The sequence below is a fragment of the Glandiceps talaboti genome, chromosome 12 (genome assembly GCF_964340395.1).
Source record: "Glandiceps talaboti chromosome 12, keGlaTala1.1, whole genome shotgun sequence".
NCBI lineage: Eukaryota > Metazoa > Hemichordata > Enteropneusta > Spengelidae > Glandiceps > Glandiceps talaboti.
The window spans coordinates 12,987,578-13,012,839 of record NC_135560.1 but is presented as its reverse complement, the minus strand read 5'-3'; the positions used below and the strand labels follow the sequence as shown (position 1 = coordinate 13,012,839).

The following is a 25,262-nucleotide window of genomic DNA, read 5'->3' as shown; positions in this document are numbered from 1 at the left end:
TATTCATGTTGTGAAGAAAGCACAGTCTTGTAGAATTTGTACCCGAAGTTCCAGTTTCCACGTTTACTCTATTCTACAATTTCAATACCAGTATACTGTTAAAGATTTTGTGCAATTTAACAGTGCATGTATTCAATTTTAGCCAAATGAAAGACGTGTTCAGTTTCCACACTCTATCTTTTCATGTGGATACATTTATATTTACAAGCCATCCCTTAATATAATCCATAAATGTAAATACTGTTGTAATTATTTGCTTCAAAAGAATGAAACTGAGAAGTACGGCACAAGTGTCTAGTACTGAATTCTTTGGTACTATTATTGGCAGTGAAATAGTCAGGAAATACTTACATGCATGTTTATAGTTTGGAACAGTTTATGAATGACAGAGTATGAAGACTTGTTTAATACAGTTTTATTGTTTACAAAAAGGTATGAAGTCAACATAAAATACATTAGAAATAAATACATGATATGTATAATAATTGGATACAATAACATCTAGACTATTAAAATGAATGCATTGTGGTTGTAATACATTGTAATTTTGGTGATGACTATCTGTGATGTACATTAGTGTCTAAATTTAGCTCAAGATGCCTCAACCTCCAACTTTAGTCTTATCAACCTGTACTAATGATCCTTAGAGCTCTTTAGATGTAGAATCCATTCTGACAATCTGAACACTTTGCTAAACTCACGTCTTGTTCAATCAACGGTCCATGCTTCAATATTCTAATCTAAATGGAAGGTGCTATGTTGGATTATGAGGTATTCCCATCAAGTACTTGTATGGCCTCAGTTCAACTTGCCATGTTTTGAGTAATTTCCTTGGGCATTTACTACACAGCAAGAAGAGAAGAGAGGTACTTGATACTTTTTCATTCAACTGTTACAAGTTTATGAATTGTTCAACTGTGTTCACTATCCTCCCTAGTACTAGTAGTAGGACATTATTAGTTTTGTTATACATTTTGTATAACCATTGAAACTAGGTTTCAAGCTTAAAGAGTTTTCTGTTGCAAGTGCATTTGAATTTTTTTTTTATCATGTACCTACCAAGATATACAATGTACGTACATCTACAGTAGACAGACAGACAGGCAGACAGACAGACAGACAGACAGACAGACAGACACTCAGACTGACTCAGACAGACACTCTCAGACAGATTCTCAGACAGACAGGCAGACTCAGACAGGCTCTCAAACAGACAGACAAGCTGTCAGACAGACAGGCTGTCTCAGAGACTCAGACAGACAAACAGACACTAAGCTGTCAGACAGACAGGCTGTCTCAGACTCAGACAGACAGACACTCTCAGACACAGACTCAGACAGACTCTGACAGACATACAGACAGACAGACATTGTTAATGCAGTTGAATTTTATATAAATACATGTACTGATATTAGACATACAAATTATTGTATTCATTTACAGTCAATGTACCATCTACAGGTACAGTATGTAAACAACAAAAGTGATTATTTATTTAATATTTTTTATAAGTGCATATACATGTAGCCCTTGAAATGTTAATCATAGAGTGTACTTATAGATATGTAAATATTAGTGTATTGAGGTTGCTTTCTTTAGAGTAAGGATTTTTGCTTTTGTCAAGAGGTTTAAATCTGTTGTCATGAAGTGGTAGTTATTGAGAAGTAAACTGATGGATAAGAGCTCTGAGAAAATATGGAGAATGTCACAGAATTAATCAATATATAAAATTAGAGGAATACTGTGCAATACATGTACATATATGCATCAATTCAATTCAGCGGTGATTTGAGCGCTGCTTCAGAAGTGGTTGTAGAATGACGTAGAACAATGAATTATTGCATTCCATTTGATTCAGAAGTTGATCCAAGAAATACCCATTAAAATATTGAGTGAAAGGTCGGAGCTTAGAAGTTGCTATATTCAGACAGTGTTCTATTTTTAAATTATATAGAATATCTTATAGTTGTACATAGCTGGATTTTGCTGTCGGAGATATCAGGGATAAATATAAAATGACACAAACAGCACATGTCTAGAGATGAAAAATATCAGGAATATATAATATGGGAAGGATTTGAAATAATACATGCATGGTGAAGTTCAGAAATAAGAAAATCTGGGAAAGAGATAGGATGACCTGGATTTGGAAACCAGAAATATCAGGAAGGAACACTGGAAGAATACACAATTAATGGTTGGATTTTAATCATAGATGAGAACAATAAGATTTAAATATTGAATGTATGACTTTAAAGTTTAAGCAATAAATGACTGGATTATTTTTGTAGATGAAAATATTAGGGATAAATAACATGGAATGGCTTGAAGTACATGGTGATGAGTTTCAGAAATAAGAATATAAGGGATAAATAACATGGAATGGCTTGAAGTAGTTCATGATAAGTTTCAGAAATAAGAGAGATACATGTATTAGGGATAAATAACACGGAATGGCTTGAAGTACATCTATATATAGTGTTTATTTACCCAAAAGCACAAATGAACATTACAGATACACATACAAAAATACTATTTCGTGGGTAAATAGGGGAATCGGGATTTAGTTTACAGCTATTCAAGCCTGTCCCCTACCATAGTTATAAGTACATGATGATGAGTTTCAGAAATAAGAATGTCAGGGATAAATAAGTTCACGATAAGTTTGAGAAATAAGAGATATTAGGGATAGATAGAAAATAGCTTTTGATTTTGTATGTATATGTGTGACTTGGTTCAGAGATTGGAATATCAAGGATAGATACAAATGTAGGGAATGACCTGAATGGGAAAATCAGGGATAAATACGGATTAATTAAACACTGAATGGCATACATACATGTAGATGATATAAATCTGACATATGGTTTTTGAGGTAAGAATATCAAGTATACAAGCTGTGAATTAGTTGAATTCAAAAATGTGAAAAAATCAGAGATGAAAATGAATGACATAAATAATGAATGATGGATAAAAAAAATGAACAATATTAGGAATTAAAAAAAAATAATTATATTATAAGCAGTGAATAGGTGAATGTGAGATGAAACGTATCAGGGATACATATCGTATGACTTCAGTAATGAAAAACTGGATAAAAAATGAGAAATATAAGGGATAAATAGAGACTGACTATAAGCAGCACAAATGATGGTGTTACATGGCGTGAGATGAATAGCTTCCTATAGAAACGCGTTCCCTAGAGACCAACACATTGGATTTATCTCCTTCACCTTACACTATTAGGTAGACATATTCTGAATATCAAGTACAGCTAATGTCATCTTTTAAAGGAACACTTCACTCAAATATCATCATACAAAGGTCTCTATTATATAAAAGGCAAGTATTCATTTTTTCCCTTCCCAAATATGTTACCTTCATTATTTCTACTGCACATCTAGAATGTTTTAGATGTCAAATTTATCTTTTATACCAAAACACACTGCTCTGCAGCATCTGCTTGAGCATATTTTATACAATGTATATGGAAAGGGTATAGGTCCCCAATTTTATCAGTGAATGGAATAGAAATTTTCATGATTTTGAAAATTTTCCTCTAACTGGAAGCTTTGCTGACATGAATTGTATGGACTAGATACTAGTATGTGAATTGAAATGAAAATTGTTGTAATTCTCTCTCTACATGTATATGTATCGTGTTTGAAAAATGTTTCAAGCAGACCGTTTTAACATACATGTGTAGGATTGTGCCTTGCAAATAAAATTGTTTATTTTTTTACTATCACTTTGCTCAAGAAAACTCATTCTCGTTTGAAATATTAAAAAAAATCATGGGTCACTGCAAATTTTTGATAAAATTAAATGTTATCAAAATTGAGCCATTTAAAAATAGAATCCAATATGGCTGGTGAATACTATTACTATTCTATGAATACAAGACAGTGAACCCCAAATTTCTTGCAATATTCAAAAAGGACCATGAACAAACACTTTCATATGATGAAGTTTGGAGAAATTTAAGAACTTTGATCATCAGGAAAATTGGTCCCTTAGGTGCATTCTGGCATAACTTCGAGAGTGTGATAGTCTAGCATGTACATGTACATGTACCAGTGGTATACCAAAGTATTGTTGTTATTGCAGTACCATATCAAGTACAGTACATTTCTAGATACATATATATGGCTACATGTAACAGTAGTTCATTGTTGTAGTATTTGTACTACTGTATAGCTAATAATAATATATTGTATATTTGTTAGTCCTCAAAAAACGAGATACATAATTCATAACTCAAAAAACAATAAAACCTTCCTGATATATCAATAACCTGCATATTCTAATTCTGATTTTGTCCTAATTGCTAGTGGATGTGGTGTTGTGAAAGTAACTTTTATTGGACAATTACTAAAACAGCTCATACAAAATCAGCATTGTTTCTGTCCCGTAGACGTAATGGTAAGTGATGAGTGAACATATTAAGTAATTAGATTTATTAAAAAAATGTGAAAAAAAGTTAGAGGTCTGGTTTCTTCCTCAGTAAACGTGAGTGAAAATGTACCCCCCTCCCCCCCCCCCCCCCAACTATCTCCTCCCTCAACCATGTTGGAGGAGGTACATATTTGTACACATTTGTTGCATGTACATGTATTGCAATTTGGTAATGATACCACTTTGTATAGTAATATTATTTCCAATCAGAGATACCCTTGCAAGGATTCAGATCAGCCTAGCGACAACACATTATAGCAGATATTCCTTATCGAGAGATACTTGTAAATGTGTCCATAAATAACAAGGGAAAGTGATTATATGTGGTGTGATTTATCTTCCAATATGATTGTTGTTAAATGGAAACTAAAATTTACCTATTACGATCTGATTTTGAAATGTTAATTCAATGATTGATGGGAAGATGGCATTGATAGGGAGATAGAGTAATCATTGTAATTTGATATGAAGACTTGTGGAGATAGAGTTGTGGATAAAGGTCATTATTGAAAAGTAATATGAGTAATAGAAATATTTCAATATTTCAAAGACTTGATAGAAATCTATTTTGATGGAACGTTAGAGATTATGGAAGCTAGGGCCCAGTGTAATCTTTACTTGGTGTGAACATGTTATAGAATCACAGTAGACTGAGAAGGAAGAAATTTGGTAAGATTTCCAGTTTTCTGTTCTACAAACATGTAGGATGTCGGATCTACAGTATAATGTACAATGTACAGTCTGCATATTTACATTTACATGTACATATACATGTACGTTAGGAGCTTGATTGAAACATGCATGCACACATACCCACTCATACATTGTATGTACATACATTGTATAGACAAGCTTACTAGCATACTCACTCTTTCACTCACTTGTTCGCTCACTCACTCACTCGCTCACTCACTCACTCACTCACTCACTCACTCACTTACTCACTCACTCACTCACTGACTCACTTACTCACTCACTCACTCACTCACTCACTCGCACACTAACTCTTTCACATTCATTAATTCTCTTACTCAACACTCACAGACATACATGTACTCCCATACGCCCATATTTGGTCACTCACTCCTTATACAAAATGTACTTGTCCACCCACTCACACACCCTTGTACATGCACATTATATATTAGTAAACTAGCGCAATGTATATTTCTAGACATATGGAGTATTGTCAAGCTATTCTCATCCCTTCAAATTGTATTCTCTATTCTATCATCCCATCCATAATGATATTCAGGAAAGTTGCCAATAGTGCTTTCACCATACGCAAGGGACACATACATCTGTACATGTACAATTACACATCAACCACATTAATTTGCATATATTCACTTTCCACATAAAAATCAAAGTAATGTAGATATGCTGGTCTTTATACTATCACATTCCGGCCAGGAAAACTTCAAATTAATCATATTTATATACTTTTACTTGGCTTTCATGCAGCGTATCCATTCTAGCAATACAATTATAATCAATCAACCATCTACATTACATGTATCTGACAGGTACTCATTAGCTTCCATCTATGCCTATTACAGGAAATTTCATTTCCTCACATTTTTCCTCTGTGTAGAACTGAACAGCTAAATCATTAAAGCAACATAGGCCAACTTGGGATAGCATACTTGGTATGAATACAGTTTACCAACAGTAGTATTGTGCCTTGAAGTGAGTTCAGGGTTGATACATGTACTTGGCAAGTTATGTTGACTCTGAGTCAACTCTAAAGCCCAACTTACAAAAATACCAGTTGTGTCAGTCTCTGGGGTTACATTAGGTCAGGTAAAGGGGTGTACATGTAGGTTTGAACAGGCATAACCTTAATGTTGACACATTTGTTTTTTTTGATTGTATAAAATTTTCTTTCTTTGTGATCCTAACATCAATAGTAATTTTTGGGTATGCTCAAAAATTGTGTCAATAAATCATTGGTTTTTAAGTTGCTCTACAAATGTAGCTGTGTTGCTAACCTCTCCCTGTGTATGAGACGGGAACGAACTATTATGTTTAGAAATGGAGTATGTTCCCAAATGAAGTCTGCATAAACAAGACACCATATTGCCATTTCAATCATTAATAGTCTATTTCTGCTATATACATGTACATATGACCTACTCACTACTTACATATACATTTGTATAGGGGTAATTTTGCAAATTTTTCATTTCACGGAAATAAACCAATTTTACACACATATTAAACAAGCATATTTAGTATATAATGGTGTGCATACATGTGTACAATGACTAATGTTCCTATGAAGTAAATATGCATGTACCTGTAGCTGATATTACCAGTGTCAGAGATTCTTGTTTCCCAATACAATTTGCTTCATAATCCTCTCAAGAGTTTGTTGAACTCAGCAAAATTATCCGATTTTCATATTAAAAGTATGGCTGATTCAGTCGGAAATGTATCTTTTTGTTACATACATCACCAAGACATTACTTGTACTTCAATTGATTGAATAAATCCTAGTTTGACATTTTTCTGTTTCCATGATGTAAGGCATTAGTAACAAGCATGATTAGTATGGTAGTATTACATATCATACATGTATGTGCGAGCACTCATTCAGATACAACCAGTAACACTGAAGTAAAGCACTTTCTCTATGTGCTATACTCGTTCTCAGCATTCATATCAAGTGTGTAAGTATACTGTTGTAATTGGTTTATTTACAAGCCTAGCATGTGGCCTTTCTAATGTGATAAATTAGCAAATGCAACAATATATTTTTACACTTGATACGGATACTATAAACAGTTGTGGTACATACAGAAAACACTTTACTTTTGTGTTATGGGTTGTAGCAGTTGTGTCAGGAATATTCGGATCACAGCTTGCGTAGTAATTGACAGGCGCTTATACAGTCTACAGAGTGTACTGACTTAAAATGCATACGATAAGAAAATCGTCTAAGGTTTCAACTGGAAATATACTTCTTGTTATATATATAGGTTTTATGGGTATTTTGGTTATTTGTGAATGTAAAACTACAAATAGTGAACACATGTCTGTAGAATACCTTAATACATGCAAGTAGTAATAATAATGCAGAGGTCGCGGTAGCTTTTTTTCTGATGCGTCTCTGGGACGCGTTCCTGCCAAAATTAGCGTCAAAAATCCTATTACGGTGCGTCTTTTCCAAATTTGCATGCACACAGTCCCTACATGTCTTTCAGATGTACACTAAATACGTTACAAATGTCAATACATGTACATGAACACATCAGTGTCATTCTCCCGCACACAAGTACATAGTTTGTACTTCCAAAAAGAAAACATTTATATGCAAGAATACGCTATACAGAGGTTTAACTTCATCGTTCTCGACTTTCGATTTTCTATGGTAATCACTCTCTAAAAATATGTGCTCCGAGAAAGAACTCCGGATGAATATATAGCGGACTGGGAGAAGACGTGTCGAAACCCCATAGCGTATAAATCCAGAGCTAATGTTAGTTTCTTGGAGTCGGACCGTACGGAGTACATAAAACTACCCCATGATACAAAACCGCAATGCATAAACTAAGTTCCATGACATGAATGATGAAGTATGAACGACAGCGTGAACTTCAATTTGACAGAGACACAGTTGTAAAAGTTCGATACAAATTTTGTGTCGCTACGTTGCAATCGTTTATTCTTGAACGATGCCTTACGTGTGCCATGTTCACTGTACAACACGTAATGCGTTCGATCCCTTAACGAAGCTCAAAATAAGTTTCAGTTTTAGTGAGAATGAAATGGCGACGTGGCAGTATGAATTTATCAACGTGAAGGCTTCAGCATAGATTACTGTCCACCGATGTGGTCTATTTAATCATCACTTCGCCCGTGAGGGAAGATGCTTCACCGTAGCGTAAGGCCGTGCTATCGATGGAAACTCTGCCAAACCATGTCTGTTAATAAGTAACTAATCACGTGGATAAGTAATTATAATATCACGTAGTTTCTAAACTACCCAAGACGTGCTCGGCACGTCAGGAAATGGTCATGGGGCACATGAAACTGTTGGAACGTTTTATATACGATGGGTCATATTCAAATTTCACAGGTCACACTGCACATATAAATAGTTACAATCAGAACTGACTAATTCCACGATGTCTGCTCTACAACTTCGAAGCAAAGATGATAACCGTACGTTTGCCAACAGTAAGCCCCATTTGTCCCCTGTTTATGATGCGTCCCCAATGACGCATACGTCCAAAAAAAGGCGTCCCAAGTGTCAAATAGCGCGTCAAATACGCACAAATAACGCGTTAACGCGACCTCTGTAATGATAATACCGTGTGACATGAATTCTATAGATAAGTGTTCATGTAGATTTCTGAGTTATGTATGGAATACAGAAAAATTATGTCACCTTTGTACATGTTCACACTTACTCTATATCATGTATATGTTGTATATTGCAAGTGAAAATACCCTTTTACCCAGCCCATATTATATACACATAAACTCTACCTAATCAATAAATGTAAATTTCAATCGCAAATAAGATCTCATCAGTGATATTAAATTCTTGAAATGGACTATGCTTTGTCGTATTAGTATATGAAATATTAAATTTTCAATTTCAGTTTGTTAATAAAATCTAAGTATTATCCCTTTCAAGGAGACAAGATAGCAGTTTATGACTAAGAATATTGAAAGGTTATAATCAGATTATAAACTGTGTGTTATACATGATGCCATGGCCAGTGGATTATGCCATGTACTGTATTAAGTCATATACATTTTAATGTACTTGTCCCCTTCAGGCATTCTCCCAAGCCTTAAATCTTCAACTTACAAAAATGTATGCAGCGGCATGTTTTGAACATATTCATGTACATGTATAGTGCCGTGATGTGGCCTGTTGTTTTATGATGATGCCTTCAGGTTGCACCTCGTCAAGTTGCTTTCAAATGATAAGATATTGTAAACTACAGTGATTCATGTATATATATATACAGTGGACAAGATGTATACAGAATGACATGTACATGTACATATGTGTACCGTCACATGTTGTAGATGTACATGTACATTCATATTGTGTACTTGAATAGCCACTTCATATTACAACTGTGTATGAAGTGCTGCTTATGGTACTTAAGTTGTACTTTCCATGTGAACTCTATCCAAGAAATGCAGCAGGTCACCCCATCCATCCATATACATGTATTGATTAAATCATGATGGCAATTGGCCTAGGTAGGGTAATGTCTGAAGCACAGCTGTTAGATGTATTTTGATGGAAATGGATAGCTTACTACACTCTAAGTAAAATGTTGACCCGCAATTGCTTGCTTTTTTTATGGTGCATTTAATAGTGTCTCTGCTCATCATAATTGATGGCAATTTTCATGAAAAATCATTGCTTATGCATTTGAAAGACTGAGAATGTACAATGTATGTTGGCACATACATTTGTATCAAGATGTATATGTAGGGTGAAATGAACCATGGATATAAGAACGTACAGTAGAAACTGATTTGCCTGGAGTCAAATGTGCTGCATGTTTGCTGTAGTTCAATGACTCAAAACAAATAATGTTTCCTAAGAATAATGATTTCAGAACTAAACAGTGGGATGGTTGCAACTAGAACACAGAATGAATGTGGAAATTTACATTGTGATAGTATTTTTGTTAAGGGAAGTATAAAGTAGGTGAAATTTATGTGAGATCCCCAGGTACAGGTAATTTACCTGAGTTCTCCACTGAAATTACTGTACAAGTGTATGCAAATATAGACACTCACACATGAAAAAAAAAGTTAAAAAAATAAAATAAAAAATTTACCTACCCCACCTATTCTAAAATTGAGCATAATCAGATATATAATTCTTGGACATATGTATCAAGATATGTGTGGAAATTATTTACATGTACATGTATTGTTCAACTGACTAATGATTAATGATGCATTTACATCATGACCACCTCAAAGAATGTAACTACATGTATCTTAAAATATATGCAAGAACATTGTAAGTTACATACATGAACATGTAACAAGTTAAAGCTGTTGAACTGTCTGTGAATATATTATATGATACATGTATATTATATCTACATTATTAACAACTGAGTCTCTGAGCAGTAAATTGCAGTAAAAACAGCTGAAAGAATGTAGTTGAGAGGTGGAAAAATAGCAGCATGTTTATCATGATATAACTTAATATAGTCACTTATGTTCCTCATTATGGCCAGAGGGCAGAGAATTAAAATCTACATTCCAAGTGTTATTGTGCAGTAAGCTGAGGAAACCTTCAGGGTAGTGTTAGAGAGGTACATTTGTACATGTAATAGATATGAATGACTAACACCTGGACATATATGATAACTGATTATGCAAGCTTACATTTCACGGGTCTGTGTGAACATCATGATTGGGATGTATTCTTCAAAGTGAAAATTTAATAAGAACAGTTATTCTTATGCATGATGGACAGGAAAGAGATGCAGATTATAATGATGATGCATATACTTGTAATCTTGCATGATTTTTCACGTAAATTTCAAAATGTTCACTTTTAAAGATTGCAGATACAATGTATGGTATACAGATGAAATTAATTTTACATTGTGTATGTACTAAGACTCAAGTTAGTTATAGGCATATGTTTTGGGTAATGAAATTTTGCAAACTGGGTGATATAAATTGAAGTGGCTGCCTAGTTTTAATAAGGAAGACTTACTTGTATGAATCCTGGTTGAAGTACTAAAGAAAAAGAGTTTGTATGAAATAGCTTCACATGTGAAATAGCTTCACAAATGTAAGTACAATGTACAATGTACAGTGACCTTTGTTATGAATGATCCGTTCCACTGACCTGGTTGTTACTGTATATGTAGTTTGTGTTTAAGCAAGGGCAGAAATCTATCCATTTCATGTGGAGATACTTCAAGTACAAAGAGACATCAGAAGTTTCTAATAAATCTTTATTTGTACATTTACAGATACCAATTCTGCTGTAATGGATGACCGTGCTGGAGACTCCCAGTTTGAAGATGCTGAGAGCGATTTCAGCCCAGCACACTCAGCTACAAAGAGTCCTATGCACACAGTCCTTGATGAAGACAGTCGTGACAGCGGAATCAACCACAGTGAATCTGGTAGTGATAGACCTGAAAAACAAGATTTACCTGAATCACAGTATGAAGATGCTGAGATGGATAGTAATGCTGATCCCGAAGAAGATAATGAGCCTGTTGAGAGTAATGGAAATTCAAACATAGTTGATGGCTTTGATGAAGTCAAGAATGTGCATAGTGATGAAAATTATCAAGATGACGATGGGGAATATGCTGAAAATGATGCCCCGGAAGAGAATCATACGTTTGAACAGGAACATGTTAATGTTGAAAGACAGGAGGAGCAAGAAATTGCAAAGGGTCTAGAGAGCAAACAGGATGTTCTTGAATCTCAACCTGAAGATGAAAGTAGCATGCAAGCAGCTGTTACCCCATCCGATAAGTCAGAGGAAGATGTGGTAGAGAAATATGAAGAAGAGGAAATGACTGAGAACTATACAGAAGACGATCGATATAAAGATGAAAGTGAACAGATCAAACAGAAGGAGTTCAGTGAGCCCAAACAGGAAATATACACTGATAGATATGAAACAGAGGAAAATGCTCTGGCTGATAATATCAATCTCCAGCCAGAAGATGTAAGCTATCAACCTGAGGATGCCAGTTATCAACCTGAGGATGCCAGTTATCAACCTGAAGATGCTGGTTATCAACCTGAAGATGCAGGTTATCAACCTGAAGATGCAGGTTATCAACCTGAAGATGCTGGTTATCAACCTGAAGATGCTGGTTATCAACCTGAAGATGCCAGTTATCAACTTGAGAATGTTGATTATCAAACAAAAGATGTTGGTTATCAACCACAGGATGTCAGTGATCAAACTGAGGATGTTGATCATCAACCAGAAGTTGTCACTTATCAGAGCAAAGATGTCAGCTATCAACCTGAGGATATGGGATATCAACCAGAAGGTGTTAGTTATCAGACTGATGATGTTAGTTATGAGCCAGAGGGTGTCATTTATCATCCTGAGGATTCATACTATACAGAACCAGTTGTTGAAAGATCTGAACACAATATAGAAATAGATAAGTTTGTATCTTCACATTTTAACCAAGCATCTACTGCTGTTGAAGAAGCACCTGAATACAAAGAATTCCCAGAATCTATGACTGAAGATGTTTTACAGGAGGTTTTAGCCGTGCATGCAGAAGCAGAAATTGGTGGAGATGCTGTGGTAGAAAAGGAAGTGATAGAAGATATGACCCCTCATGAATACGATTTGAAAGAACCAGAGACTTATTCCACTAAGTCTCAAATACCAAAACAGCAGGAGTATATACAACAACCAGAAATTGATCTTGGGTATCAAATGAATGTCCACTCTAAACCAGCCATAAGTGCAACTGATATGCTATTTGAAGATGCACCTGAAACACAAGAAGCATATATGTACAAGGATGGGCAGCAGTTTGAGGACTCAGAAATTAGGTTAGAATTAGACAGTGAAATACATAGAAATCTGGTTAATGTCTTAGGTCCATCTCAAGTCAAAGCGGATAAATTTATTGTTGAAAGTCCAAAGTCTGTGTGGAATGACAGAAACGTGACAATTCCTGAGAGTGAACATTTTGTTATGAGTACCAGTGATCTATCAGAACCAGTCAAAAGATATAGCGCTGCTCGTAGTGCAGCTAACAAAAAGAATCCATTTATTGAAGATTTGAAAAGCAGTCAGTTTAGTGATGATGTCGGAATAAGTGATGAACAGTTAGGTGGCAATCTACTTCTTGAACAAAAGGGAGTAGGAAAAGTATCTGAAGTTTCACCTCTGCAAAGAGAGACAGTGCGTGATATAAAAGAAAACAAGTCAGCAGAATCAAAAAGTCCCTCTGCTCCTAAAAAGTATACAAATTTTGATGACATCCCAGTAGGTATGGCATACAGTTATGTTCCACCAAAAGTGAGTGATTCAGTCGAAGCAGATCAAGATAGATTTGCTAAACGACAAACAGCTCCACCTCAGACAAGCCTTCAGGGTGATGTAAATGCTAGAAAAGGGCGTGGAAGAGGTATTGACCAAGGTAGACAGTCTTCCCAACCGTATGGAAGAAGTAGCAACCAAAGACTTGCTGCTGGTAATGTACCTAAAAGTAATATACAAAAAGCACCTGCTACTACACAAAGGACTATTACTTCCAAACCAAATCCCAATGCAAATGTTGAAACCAGGCGACAGCCTGTGCATGCTGCCAGTGTGCATCCAACAAGATCAAGTAAACAACCCAGTTCACCTGAGAATAGAGAAACTACGGTCCCTGTCTCACGTGAATCAAGAGAACCTGAAATACATAAACCAGCACAGGAACGAAGAAGGAAAGCAGATGCTCCTGGAACTGCTGTAAGAGTGAACAGACAAGGAGACAAAATGAGTCCAAAGCAACCACAAGGGTCTCAATATTCAAGTACATCTAGGGAGAAAATGTCACAGAGGAGTTATAATCCAGCAACAACAAGAGGTGGATCAAACCTGGTGAGTTTGAGCAGTGCTACAAGTGGTACACCAGGAAGAGGTGCTATTGAGGATCTTCCCCAAGGGAGAAATGTTTGGGATCCCAAAAGAGGTCCTACAGCAGAACAAAAGGCAGTACCAAGTAGAAGCCCCACTGCAATGGATGAAAGGGTCATCACGTCTGGATTTAATCAGCCAAGACAACAAACACCATCTCCGAAAATGCATCCTGGAACAGATGACCAACTGCAGAATCTTTCCAAAGAGAGCCATCAAGATACCACTCTCCCAGTCAACGAACCACGGCGACCACAGCAGAGGTCCCCAGGCATAGCACGTAGGCAGGTGCCACATAATATAAGTCAGGCACAAAGCAAAAGATTTGCAGAGTATGGAAGTTCAAGTTATGGTAAACAACAGCAACCTAAAGAGTATGAGTACCCAGAAAGCCTAGACTTAGAAAATGAATCACGACATTCAAGTGGGTGCACTTCACCATACCATCAACCCCAGCAACCTGATGACATAAGTAACCTGGTGACAAATGGAGATAGAAGTCCAACAACGATGCAAAAAGCACCACATGGACATGACGAAGCAGAATCTGAACACCAGCCAGTCTGCACATGTGGGCAAGTTGTTTATGATGATATCGCAGAAAGCCAGGCTTACCTTATTGAGAGAAATAGAAAAAAAGTTGCGCAGAGAGCAGCAGAGTTGCAAGCCAAACGAGAAGAAGAAGAAAGAATACGCAGAGAGGATCCAGGACAGGTTGGTAGCAAAGGAGAAGATATCTTCTTACGACCAGCCAACCGTAGACGAAATAGTTATGAGCTTGCTAATCGAGAGACTTCCCCAACTCAAGAAAATGAGGGAGACCAGTCTTTAGATAGGTTTGGAAACAGAGATGTATCTGGAAGACCAGCCACAAGTAAAAAGGATCTAGAAGAACCTCTAACACCAACTAGAAGGTATAAACTTATAGATGTAGAAGGTGTAAGCAAGGAGAGCAGAGATCCACAGTTATCATCAGTAGATCATGCCACTTTGGCAAAACTGGCTGAGCGGGAACTTGCTGACATGGAAAGATCACGAGCTTTCATGAGTCAGAATCCACAGAAGGGTCGACACCCTTATTCTCCTAGTCAGTCAACTCAACTGTCACCAAATAAACAACAAGTGTCACCTGCACGATCCATGACACAATCCCCACAGAAGCAAGCCATGTCAAAAACTGCCTCTCCAGCAAGATCATCAACCACTTCCTCAAACCCGTCACCCGCTAAAGCACTGCCATCACATTCCAGCACATCCAACTCTCCAGCCAAATCCGTAACGTCTGTGGAAGGCACCATAAAAGGAGTGCCACATGGTCAACCAGTGTACGACAAAACAGGGTTAAGGCTTTCCGGCATCCATTCTCTAGATCTGAGCGGTGATGTGGGACAACGCAGACCGGAAGAAGATCAGTTCATGGACGCAGATGAGGAAGATGAGGATTACGATGAAGGGATGTGCGAAAGGATGACACATGGTGAAGAAGACAGTGGACGTTACGAAGATGCAGATCGGTTGGAATATGATGAAGCAGGGCAGTATATTGGAGAGGATGGAGTAGTTTCTAGTAATACATTGAGTGAGATCCAGAGTGTCATAACACAGAGCAAAAACAAACTACTCAAGTCACCAACATTCTATGTTGAAAAAGAACCAGAAGAACCTGTCTGGGTGCTCAGACCTTTCTATGCCAAGAAACAACAACAGGATGAAGACAGAAGACGACAGGAAATAGAAAGGTAAGGTAACAACTGCTGATATCCATTTTGTTGTTGTTTGTTTGTCATGAATTGATAATATTCTAGGAATCGAGTACATTGTCTAGCAAGTGGTTACATAAGCAGACAAACAAGCGGACCTTTCAAGCTATACCTATACTTTAAGGAGTTTGATATATTATGTCAGTGATTAATTTAAGGCATACTGTATTTGTGTATCACCTACTGAATTGATCCAGTAACTGACAAAAAATCAAAAAGGTTCATTAATTATGTAGTTGACACTCCGAGGTAAAAATAGTATTTAAAACATTCGGCATGATGTTTTAAAGTTTGCATAATGTTTTTTTTTGTTACAAATTACATATAACAAAAATGCAGACACTGATAGTGCACAAGCATGATACATTTTGTCTCACTGTGAACACAAATCAACATTGCTGTCAGATGAAACAAGGAAGATTCAAACACAAAAGTCCACAGTGAAATAAAATGTAACTTTCGTGTGCATGCCAGCTATCAGTGCCTGCATTTTTTTTCATGTGTAATTTGTAACAGAAAACATTGTATGAGACGTAAAAAAACATCATGCTCGTTTAAGCCGGTTGGCTGATTTCACGAGATCCTGCGTGAGCCATTGCATTCATAGCAACCACATGTGAGAGTGGTCAAGCTGATACTGTTGTTCTCAAAATCATTGCACATGGCCATGGCGAAAGCTTGACCACGGTCACATGTTTGACAACCGTTGTTGCTAGGCATATATGCATATTTCACAAGATCTGCAACAAGATGTAAAATCCTTTATTGAAACTGTAGTATTTCTGGTTTATGGTACCTAATTCAAGAAGACATCATTTCAAAAAAATTTCTTTACTCAGCAAGGGAAGTGTGTGTTGAAATGAGCTGAGAATAAGGAATTTAGAGGTACCTTGATTTGATAATATCAAGAAGTGATTATACCCAAACATCAAAATACTGAAAAGATTTTGTCAGAGAAGGCTTTTTAGATCATAAAGTGATGATTTTCACTTAGCCTAAAGGAAACAGTAACCAGAGAGTGGTATGTAGGGAAAAAACAAAGATAAGATTTTGTGCATTGTGCAAGTTTTGAATAATTGATAAATTTCAGAATATTGTATGCATGATCTCCATTTCATATACAATTTTAAGTTTGCTGTCTCAACCTTAAAGGATATTTTTAGGCTGCTGATCATATTTATTTATTTATTCATTGAGAGAGACTACACACTCACACATGTTCATTTGATAGCATTGTATATGGGTACAAGTGAGTTAGATGCATGTACACACACACACACACGCATGCACACACACACACGTACACACACACACACGTACACACACACACACACACACACACACACACACACACACACACACACACACACACACACACACACACACACACACACACACACACACAGTTAATCCTTCGTTGGTAGTATCATACACGTATATGGGTTTCCTCATTGCCTTTGTGTGATGTATTTTCAACACTGCATATTACCAAAGCCTTCCTTCTGCTCATGGCATGGCATGTTGAAATTATAACAGTACTTTCTTTTCCCAATCAGAACTAATTGATTTTGTAATAATTCTGTGAACAAGACACTTCGTTACCTGATACAGGCATGTATATAGCTTATGATTTCATAAAATTTGATTTCTAATTCTAATCACAGAACTGAAATCAATCATATACATGTAATACATAATGAGACATTTATAGGTATATGTAAGCACACTCCGTATTGCAAAGAAATATTTGAGTAAAAACCAAATCTTACAAAATCTTGGCTTCTACTAGTTATCCCCTAAAGCAGAGTCAAGCTCCTTCGGTTGTATTAATATTGCATTAGTTGTGGGAAAATGAGATTGCTTGCCCTAGGGCCAGTTATCCCAGTGAGGGGATTAGCAGAGAAAATGGCTAAAAGATTCTCAGATTCCTAGTCCATAGCAAAGCTTTATCGTTGATTCCAACATACAGTGATACATATGTATGTACATGTATGTATGGAAATAATCATTGGCTGTATATAAAAGATTACATTCCATACCAGGGGTACTGTTGATAATTGAAACTTGGAGGTAGCCGTTTGTTAATCGAGGGTGAACCTCGGCATTTGTAGGTTGTGTTTTGAATATTTCAATGTTCTGGAGTTCCTAGTTCATAGCAAAGCTTTATCGTTGATTCCAATTGATGCATGTTATCGATAATTGAAACTTGGAGGTAGCTGCTTGTTAATCCAGCGTGAACCTCAGCATTTGTACAATGTACGTTGCGTTTTGAACCGTTTTGAAACATCACCCTCACCCTATCCCAACCCCACCAAATGGATATATTATGTTGGAACAATTTTTTTTTTTTTGGGGGGGGGGGGGGGGGGGGGGGGGTGTGTTAAATTTTCCCAAATTTTTAGTGTGTCAACATCGTCAGAGATGTACAAGAGGATTATTCTAAAACATTTTCTGACGCGTTCAGTAATAACATTTAATATTTAATGTGAACCCAGTGTCCACTAATTTATGCAAAACGATCAGATTATTTTTATAATGGGTTAATAATGTTTATCCTGAGTTCGTCATTTTGATATTCCAGAAAGGCCATCATGATAGTATTTAGTCGACTTACATATAAGTGAAAGTTATAAATTTAGAAAGAAAAATTGGAAAAAATCATGTTGAAAATTTGTAAAAATACAAAATTGGTAATAATAATACAATTGTGTTTGATTGAAAGAAAATAATTACGATTTAATTTATGCTCTGCTTTCATCACTTCAAAAAATTATAGTTATTTATCATGTTTTCAAAAAGTCATTTTAATATTGAGGCTAGATTATTGAAAATTATGATTTGTTAGTTATATAAAATAGTTTCGTTTTGTCTGCAATGTACATATGTGGACTAAAAATAGAGATATGCATGCTGTAGGAAGAGCATCCTCTAGTGTTCAATGTCCTCTTTCTTTTGTTTATGACTGACGTTGGTTTTGAGGGCAGTATTCAGGGGTGTAACCGTTGGCTACTCTGTTTTTGACTTTAGAGAGAGAGAAAGGCTAGCAGTGAAGCAAAACCAGAGGGCTCACTCTGGCAGTCCAACGTCACTTGGAAGTAGTGATGAAGATATGCAAAACAGACACCCTCAAGGATACCTACGGAAACAAGAAAGTGATGATGAAGATGACGACGTGGAACAGAAACCATTGATGTCCACCAGTGACTATGAAACTGGTTCTTCATCTCACGACCATATCCATTCAGAGGAGTGTTACCTGAGAAATCCCCGACCGAGGGATCCCTTAGAGGTGGGTGTGTAATATGCGTTGACATGATTAATTGAATGACCTCTTGAGCTATGTTCTGTATCTGATATAGGTATGCTGTAGACTTATGTAACATGTCTTTTATGTTCAGTATTGATTAAATAGAACAATTATGCAGTCTTATGTAATTGATCATTTTCACCATTGTCTCAATTTGTTAGGAACTGAAAACAAATAGAAAACTAGCAGAAAACAAGAGAAGTGATAGTTCTATTTCACAGCGTGATCTCTCAATGACACTACATCGATAAAGCTAATTAAGTGCATAATTGAGTGTGACATGCACCAATTTACCTTTTGACTCGCCAAAAAAATTGTTATTACAAAGGTAGACTATGGTGTAAAAAAATGGACGTTGTACTACAGACTGCCTTTACATAAGTTTGAAAATTCAGTATACACTGCCAGAAGGCTTCATGCTTGAAATCCTATGTATAATCGAAGGGGAAAAAAAACAAGTGACTCAGTGTCTCATTATAAATTTGTTTTTTAAAGACATGGTCGAGGGTCATCTATTCTTGTGTTGTCCACCCCTTGTATTCATATGTTTGACTTTTGTACATTGTCATTCTACAACTGACTAGGTAAACATTGTATCTGTCACTCTGCAAATATTGCTGGTATGTTTGGTTTATTCTTGACAGGAATACTTAAAATATGTGGCATGGTGGTACACATACACAGGGGTTTGAGAAAAGTATACCACTGTAAAATGCACTAGTACTCCTATAGGCTCGAAATTATGCCATTCGTACAAATTGCCAAAAATGTATATTTGACATAGACAAGTGGAATAGTACTCCTCCTATAGGCCCAAAATTATGTTATTTGTACAAATTGCAAAAATGTATATAAGGGTATGGACATACACAGGGGTTTGAGTATACCATTGTAAAGTGCACTAGTACTCCTATAGGCTTAAAATTATGGTATTCGTACAAATTGCAAAAATGTATATTCAATTCGCATATTAATAATGTCAATTACAAAACCTAGAGATTGTCTAAGGGTTGCGTAATGTATTAACAATAGAATACAGAGGAATGAATACAGAGTTATTATCACAAATGTAAACATGAAAGTTAAATAGCAAACAATGCTTACCATAAATATGTGAGCAAACAATGGACAGTTTTGTAAGTTTTAAACTATGATATTTGAAATTAAAGTTGTCCAAGAATTGATATTTGTATTGATTATGACATTTCGTATAAATTGTTTGAATTGAAAATATGAAAATTAAAATGCAAACAAAAATTTAAGCAAGACAAGAAAATATTGACATTATTTCTTTCAGTAGATGTACTTGAATATTCCCTGGAGGCAATTCCAACTTAAATAAAAGAAATTCTTCATGCAAAGTGGTAGTGTTCACGAGGTGTATTTTTATAGTTGTGAACAGGGTTCCCACTAATAAAAGACACTAAATGTTGCTGTGAGTCAAAATAAAAGTTGATATTTTTGTGAGTCACCACAGTAAGGGATGGGGGGGGGGGGGAACGACCAAATGCTGATGTGGCATAAATTGGTGTGTATCATTAGTGTGTCAAATTGGCGTTATACAGAAGGCATACTGGTTGGGAAGGCATACTTTACATCCTGTAGACACTTGTTGAGGAAAATTCTTAACATACCTGTTAATTGTCTTTGTAACTCTTCAGTAAGTTATCAGATGTCAACTGCATAAATCAAACACCTGTATGCTATACTCATTGACAGTTATCTTTATTATGACCTAGAAAAATAGTTTGACCTAAAAGTGCAAACTGTTGTCACCACCATTTCAAAATGTAGAACTGTACTAGAGAAACTGTATAAACTGTTATGTACATATCAAATGGGAATACTTTATTAAAATACAACCCTTGCCACCTAACTGTTACAAGGTAACTAATAGTAAATCTAATACTCCTCTACGAAGTGTTAAAAGTGTGAGAATTTATTAATCCAGCCATTTTCAGCTAAGTGTTACATACAACCTACTTAAAGGCCCATGTTTCAATCCAAGGTCGTCCCATTAACCCTACCTACTTATTAGAGCCATACATGATCATTCTGTGTTCAGGACCAACTTTTTCTATAGTTCTTCCAGAAAACTATTTTAAATAATTTTTAATCCTTGTCTGAACTTGGCCTTTAAAAGGTAATATTAAATCAATACAACCATTCTCAGCTGTTAAAACTTTGTCAGTAGGTAATCCTGCATAGATAAAGCTATTCAGAATTTTATAATTTTGTAAATGGCATGCAGTGATTTAGCATAGGTTTTTAGAACTTTTCTATACAGTGACAGGCTAGTAAAATTTACACTGTGCCCTCTATGTTCAATAAATTTTTTGACAAACCTAACAGCATTACTGAGCTACTTAGGTAGGTTTTACTTATGCAATGCTGTTTATCAAAAACACTTTGTGGCCACAGAATCGATACCTCAAATATCACAAAGTGTAAGTATTTAAGAATGACATTATAGTTATTGTATTATTGATGTACTCAACAAAACATCAGCCAACTAGGTAGTTAGACTGTAAGATACATCATGTTGTTCAGCCCTATCAGGCTTCTTAACCATGACTGATGAGTGCTGGCTGATAGTGGCACGAATGTCTGTATCTTACAGACTACTAGGTAGTAAAATATTAGATACATTTAAGCATTACTAGTGTTTACTATCGTAGGACTACAGTTGTTATGGCCTTTTTCCTCCAACGTAGATAAAAATAGAGCAAAAAATTATCAACTGCTGTTGTTTGTTGTTTATTGAAGCATCACATTATTGCAATGTTTGTATTCCCTGTCAAATTACATGTACATGTACACTGATATGTTTACACAGTGGTAGTCTTGATAAGAAAAGTGTAACATAGTATGGTAGAGTACAATGACAGTGTAATGTGTTTCATTTCAACAGACATTCTAATATATTAGTTTACCTTCAGTTTCCAGCTCTCATGTTTAATTAAAGATACTAGTGTGCAAGCAAAATATTTGCAGCATAAGACAGAGCCCTCAAGTGTCAGGAACTGAATATTTTAAACCCTTTGTCTTCTATGCCGTCATCAATCAATTCTACTATAGACCCTCCACCAAGGGAAGGTCTATAATTCTACACATCCCCTCAAATTACTGCGTGTCATATCGGTTTGTGTTCTAGGCCAGGTATATTTTCTTGAAATAGCCACCCATGTCTTACAAATACCCCAGATTTAACCCCGACAGAGCTTGTGCATTGAAGTTGAAGTGATGATTCTAGAATTGTATATTGAGTTTTAAGTTTTGTTGTGATTGAAAGAACAATGCAAATTAAACTTTTTAACAAAGATAGTGGAGACAAACGCTGAAGTTAGTATAGACATTAAGATAAAGTATACTTATCTCTTGTTACATTCAGAAAATAATTGGGATTGATCCCAAGTTTTCTCAACTCCCAAATTAATTTACTGTTTGATTTGTTTCAGCAATCCGAAGATTTACCGCCGAGTACAACCAGGACAAAAGAAGGTAAAACTATGCTGTTTTCTATGAAAGCTTTTTATCTTTTGATGATCTGCTTGGTAGAATTCTGATGGCTTCTTGCTGATAAAGTTTAGCAATGTGTCAGGTTCAAGTAACCTGCATTGTTTATAAAGCTTGCTGTAGTTGTCATATTTCATATATTCATGGTGTGGTCATGTTTTTTTCGTCAAAATTTGCACAGTTTGAAAATATTTTGCTTCCCACCCTTTTCTTTCCATTGTAACTGATATTTTATCAGATTCACTGTTTTGTGTTTGTGCGGTGTTTTTTGTCTTGTAACTATCACTCTTGTTACTCGGACTGTGTTACGATGTACCCACGTCATCCTCACAGATGCACCTCTATCGTAGAACTCTTTACTCTGAGCAACTTCTTAAGCAACTTCAAGCCACAAAGTAGTGAAGTAGTGTTAGTATATTATACAACCACTAGTATTGTAGTCTGACAGCTGCTTTCTATTCCTCAAATCTTTCTGTAGAAGCAATAGTTCGACTAGATAGATAAACTTGACATTTACATACAATTTTGAAATTTTTTTGAATTTTTGAAAAGTGTGTTCATATGTGTCAGTTATATTTCTACAATTTTTTCCAGTGGAAGTGACATTTGCATACAATTCCTGAATATAGCAAAATATATTAGTAATGATGAAATATGCAATTTACATTGCTATCTTGTTTATAGATAAAGTTGAAATTTTCGTATAATTTATGAAAAAAAAAATGAAATATGTGTTTATGATATTGAAATGTGTTTGATATATTTTGACCATGTATGTTTGATTTATTGGGCCAATTATACTACAGATATATTGCTTTGTTATAGTTGGAGAAAAAGTACTTTTTGGAGTTTTTATCTATGATCAAAGAACATGTGATGCTTTTTTTTTACGGTGATACATACACAAACATGGTACAAAGTAAACGTTAACATTTATTTTACACACATGAAAATGCTACAATGAGAAATGTTAGTTTTAGGTGATGATGACATGAAAGTGGTAATAGCCATTGCTTGAGTTCAAGGATGCTTTAATTCCCCATTAGTAGATCTCTGTTAGTCTTTAACTAAGGCACAATCACTCTAAGGAATGGAAATGGGATTATATTAAAGAGCTGTGGATAGGTTAATTGGCCATTACGTTAAAGGCGGCTCAGTGTTTTCTCATTAGTTGATGTTAAGAAATGGTTCTTAAGGAATCAAGTTATTGGGTGTAAGAGTGAGAGAGGGAGAGGGGGGGGGGTGATGAAAGAATTTGGTGTGTATGGTAAAGATACAAAAATGTAGCTGCCCAGGCCATGATTGTTTTGTGACCTGTAAAATCATGGTTTACACACAGGAAAGGAGAGATATTGGTTAAATGTATCCTCCCTGGTAATCACCTCCCCTCAATATACATTGAGCTATGTAAATGCTCGCAAATTCACACTCGCAGCTATAGAAGTCTGAAATCAGACTATAAAGTCAGATCATCAGCCTCCTCCTTCCCTGTAATCACCCCTTCCAGATATACATGAACTATAGTATAATACAGATTAATGCTCTCAACTACTAAAAACATGTAGAATCAGCCCTTCCCCATATATATGGAAACCAAGTATATAGAGTACTTACTCACTGACGTGCAAACCGTGTTTCAGAAGTAATGCAATCAGCCCTTCTCCTCCTCCCCCCCCCCCCCCCCCCCCCCCCCCCCCCATATACAGGAATTATGCACATATACACTGAGATTCTCTCTTAGGTACAGTCTAATTCCAAAAACTGCTTTATAGTGATTATACAACTCATCAAAAAGAACACACTAATAATCTTATAAGTCTTACCAATGTCACTAAAATAGAACGAGGATATAAGTACACGTCCACATGGAAATTACTGTAAAGATGAAGTGTGGCTAAAGAGTATTAGGGAAAAACCTACTTTGTGTTGATGTACTATCTACGTCATTGTTCTATGATACGGGCAGTAAGTAGGTAAAATCTACCTGAGTTCCCCTTTCATTATAATGGGGTTCCACACCAATATTACGGTATGATGTATCATGTATCAGAAATTAGGCTGATTTTTACTAGATTCCACTTGTCCTGTTACCACAGGGTTGCCAGCCGTTAGCAAAAACAGTGTAGATACTGAAAGACTTAGTTTCGAAAATAGAATATCACAACACCATAAGTAGATTAAAACACAGCTGCTAGGTAAATTCTATGTCAGATATATACAAAACACTTATTTCAACACTGCCATGCTAATCTGACATTTTTTCAACAACAAAAAAATACTCTTAAAATTGTAATCTTCAGAAATAAGATATTTTCTAAATTGAAAATTTTATAATGTTGATTAAATTTTGTATTTAATATGGACATTATTTCAAGCAACTTTTTAAGCTAATATAATAAAACATCGTATAATGTATTAAATCCTTTTACGACACATATAGTTTGAATCTTTATATCTGCTAGGCCTCAAAAATTCATCTTTTTAAAGTTACAATTTTTGCTCAAATGAAAAGTTTTGTTGATAAATCAAGCATTTTTCTAAATTTAGTACTTGTATTTCGTAATGTTGAAGATTTTTTGTCAAATATTTTTTATCTAATTTT

At 35.6% G+C, this 25,262-nt stretch overlaps 1 protein-coding gene across 1 annotated transcript in view; it reads left to right on the top strand.

Annotated features, from left to right (window-relative positions):
* The window catches only part of LOC144442953 (uncharacterized), a 120,063-nt gene that overhangs the window by 32,705 nt on the left and 62,096 nt on the right, over window positions 1–25,262 (top strand). The window contains exons 2-4 of the mRNA XM_078132326.1: window positions 11,433–15,816; window positions 18,865–19,126; window positions 22,603–22,645. Of these exons, the coding sequence (XP_077988452.1) occupies window positions 11,433–15,816; window positions 18,865–19,126; window positions 22,603–22,645 (4,689 nt within the window). The remainder of the gene's footprint in view (window positions 1–11,432; window positions 15,817–18,864; window positions 19,127–22,602; window positions 22,646–25,262) is intronic.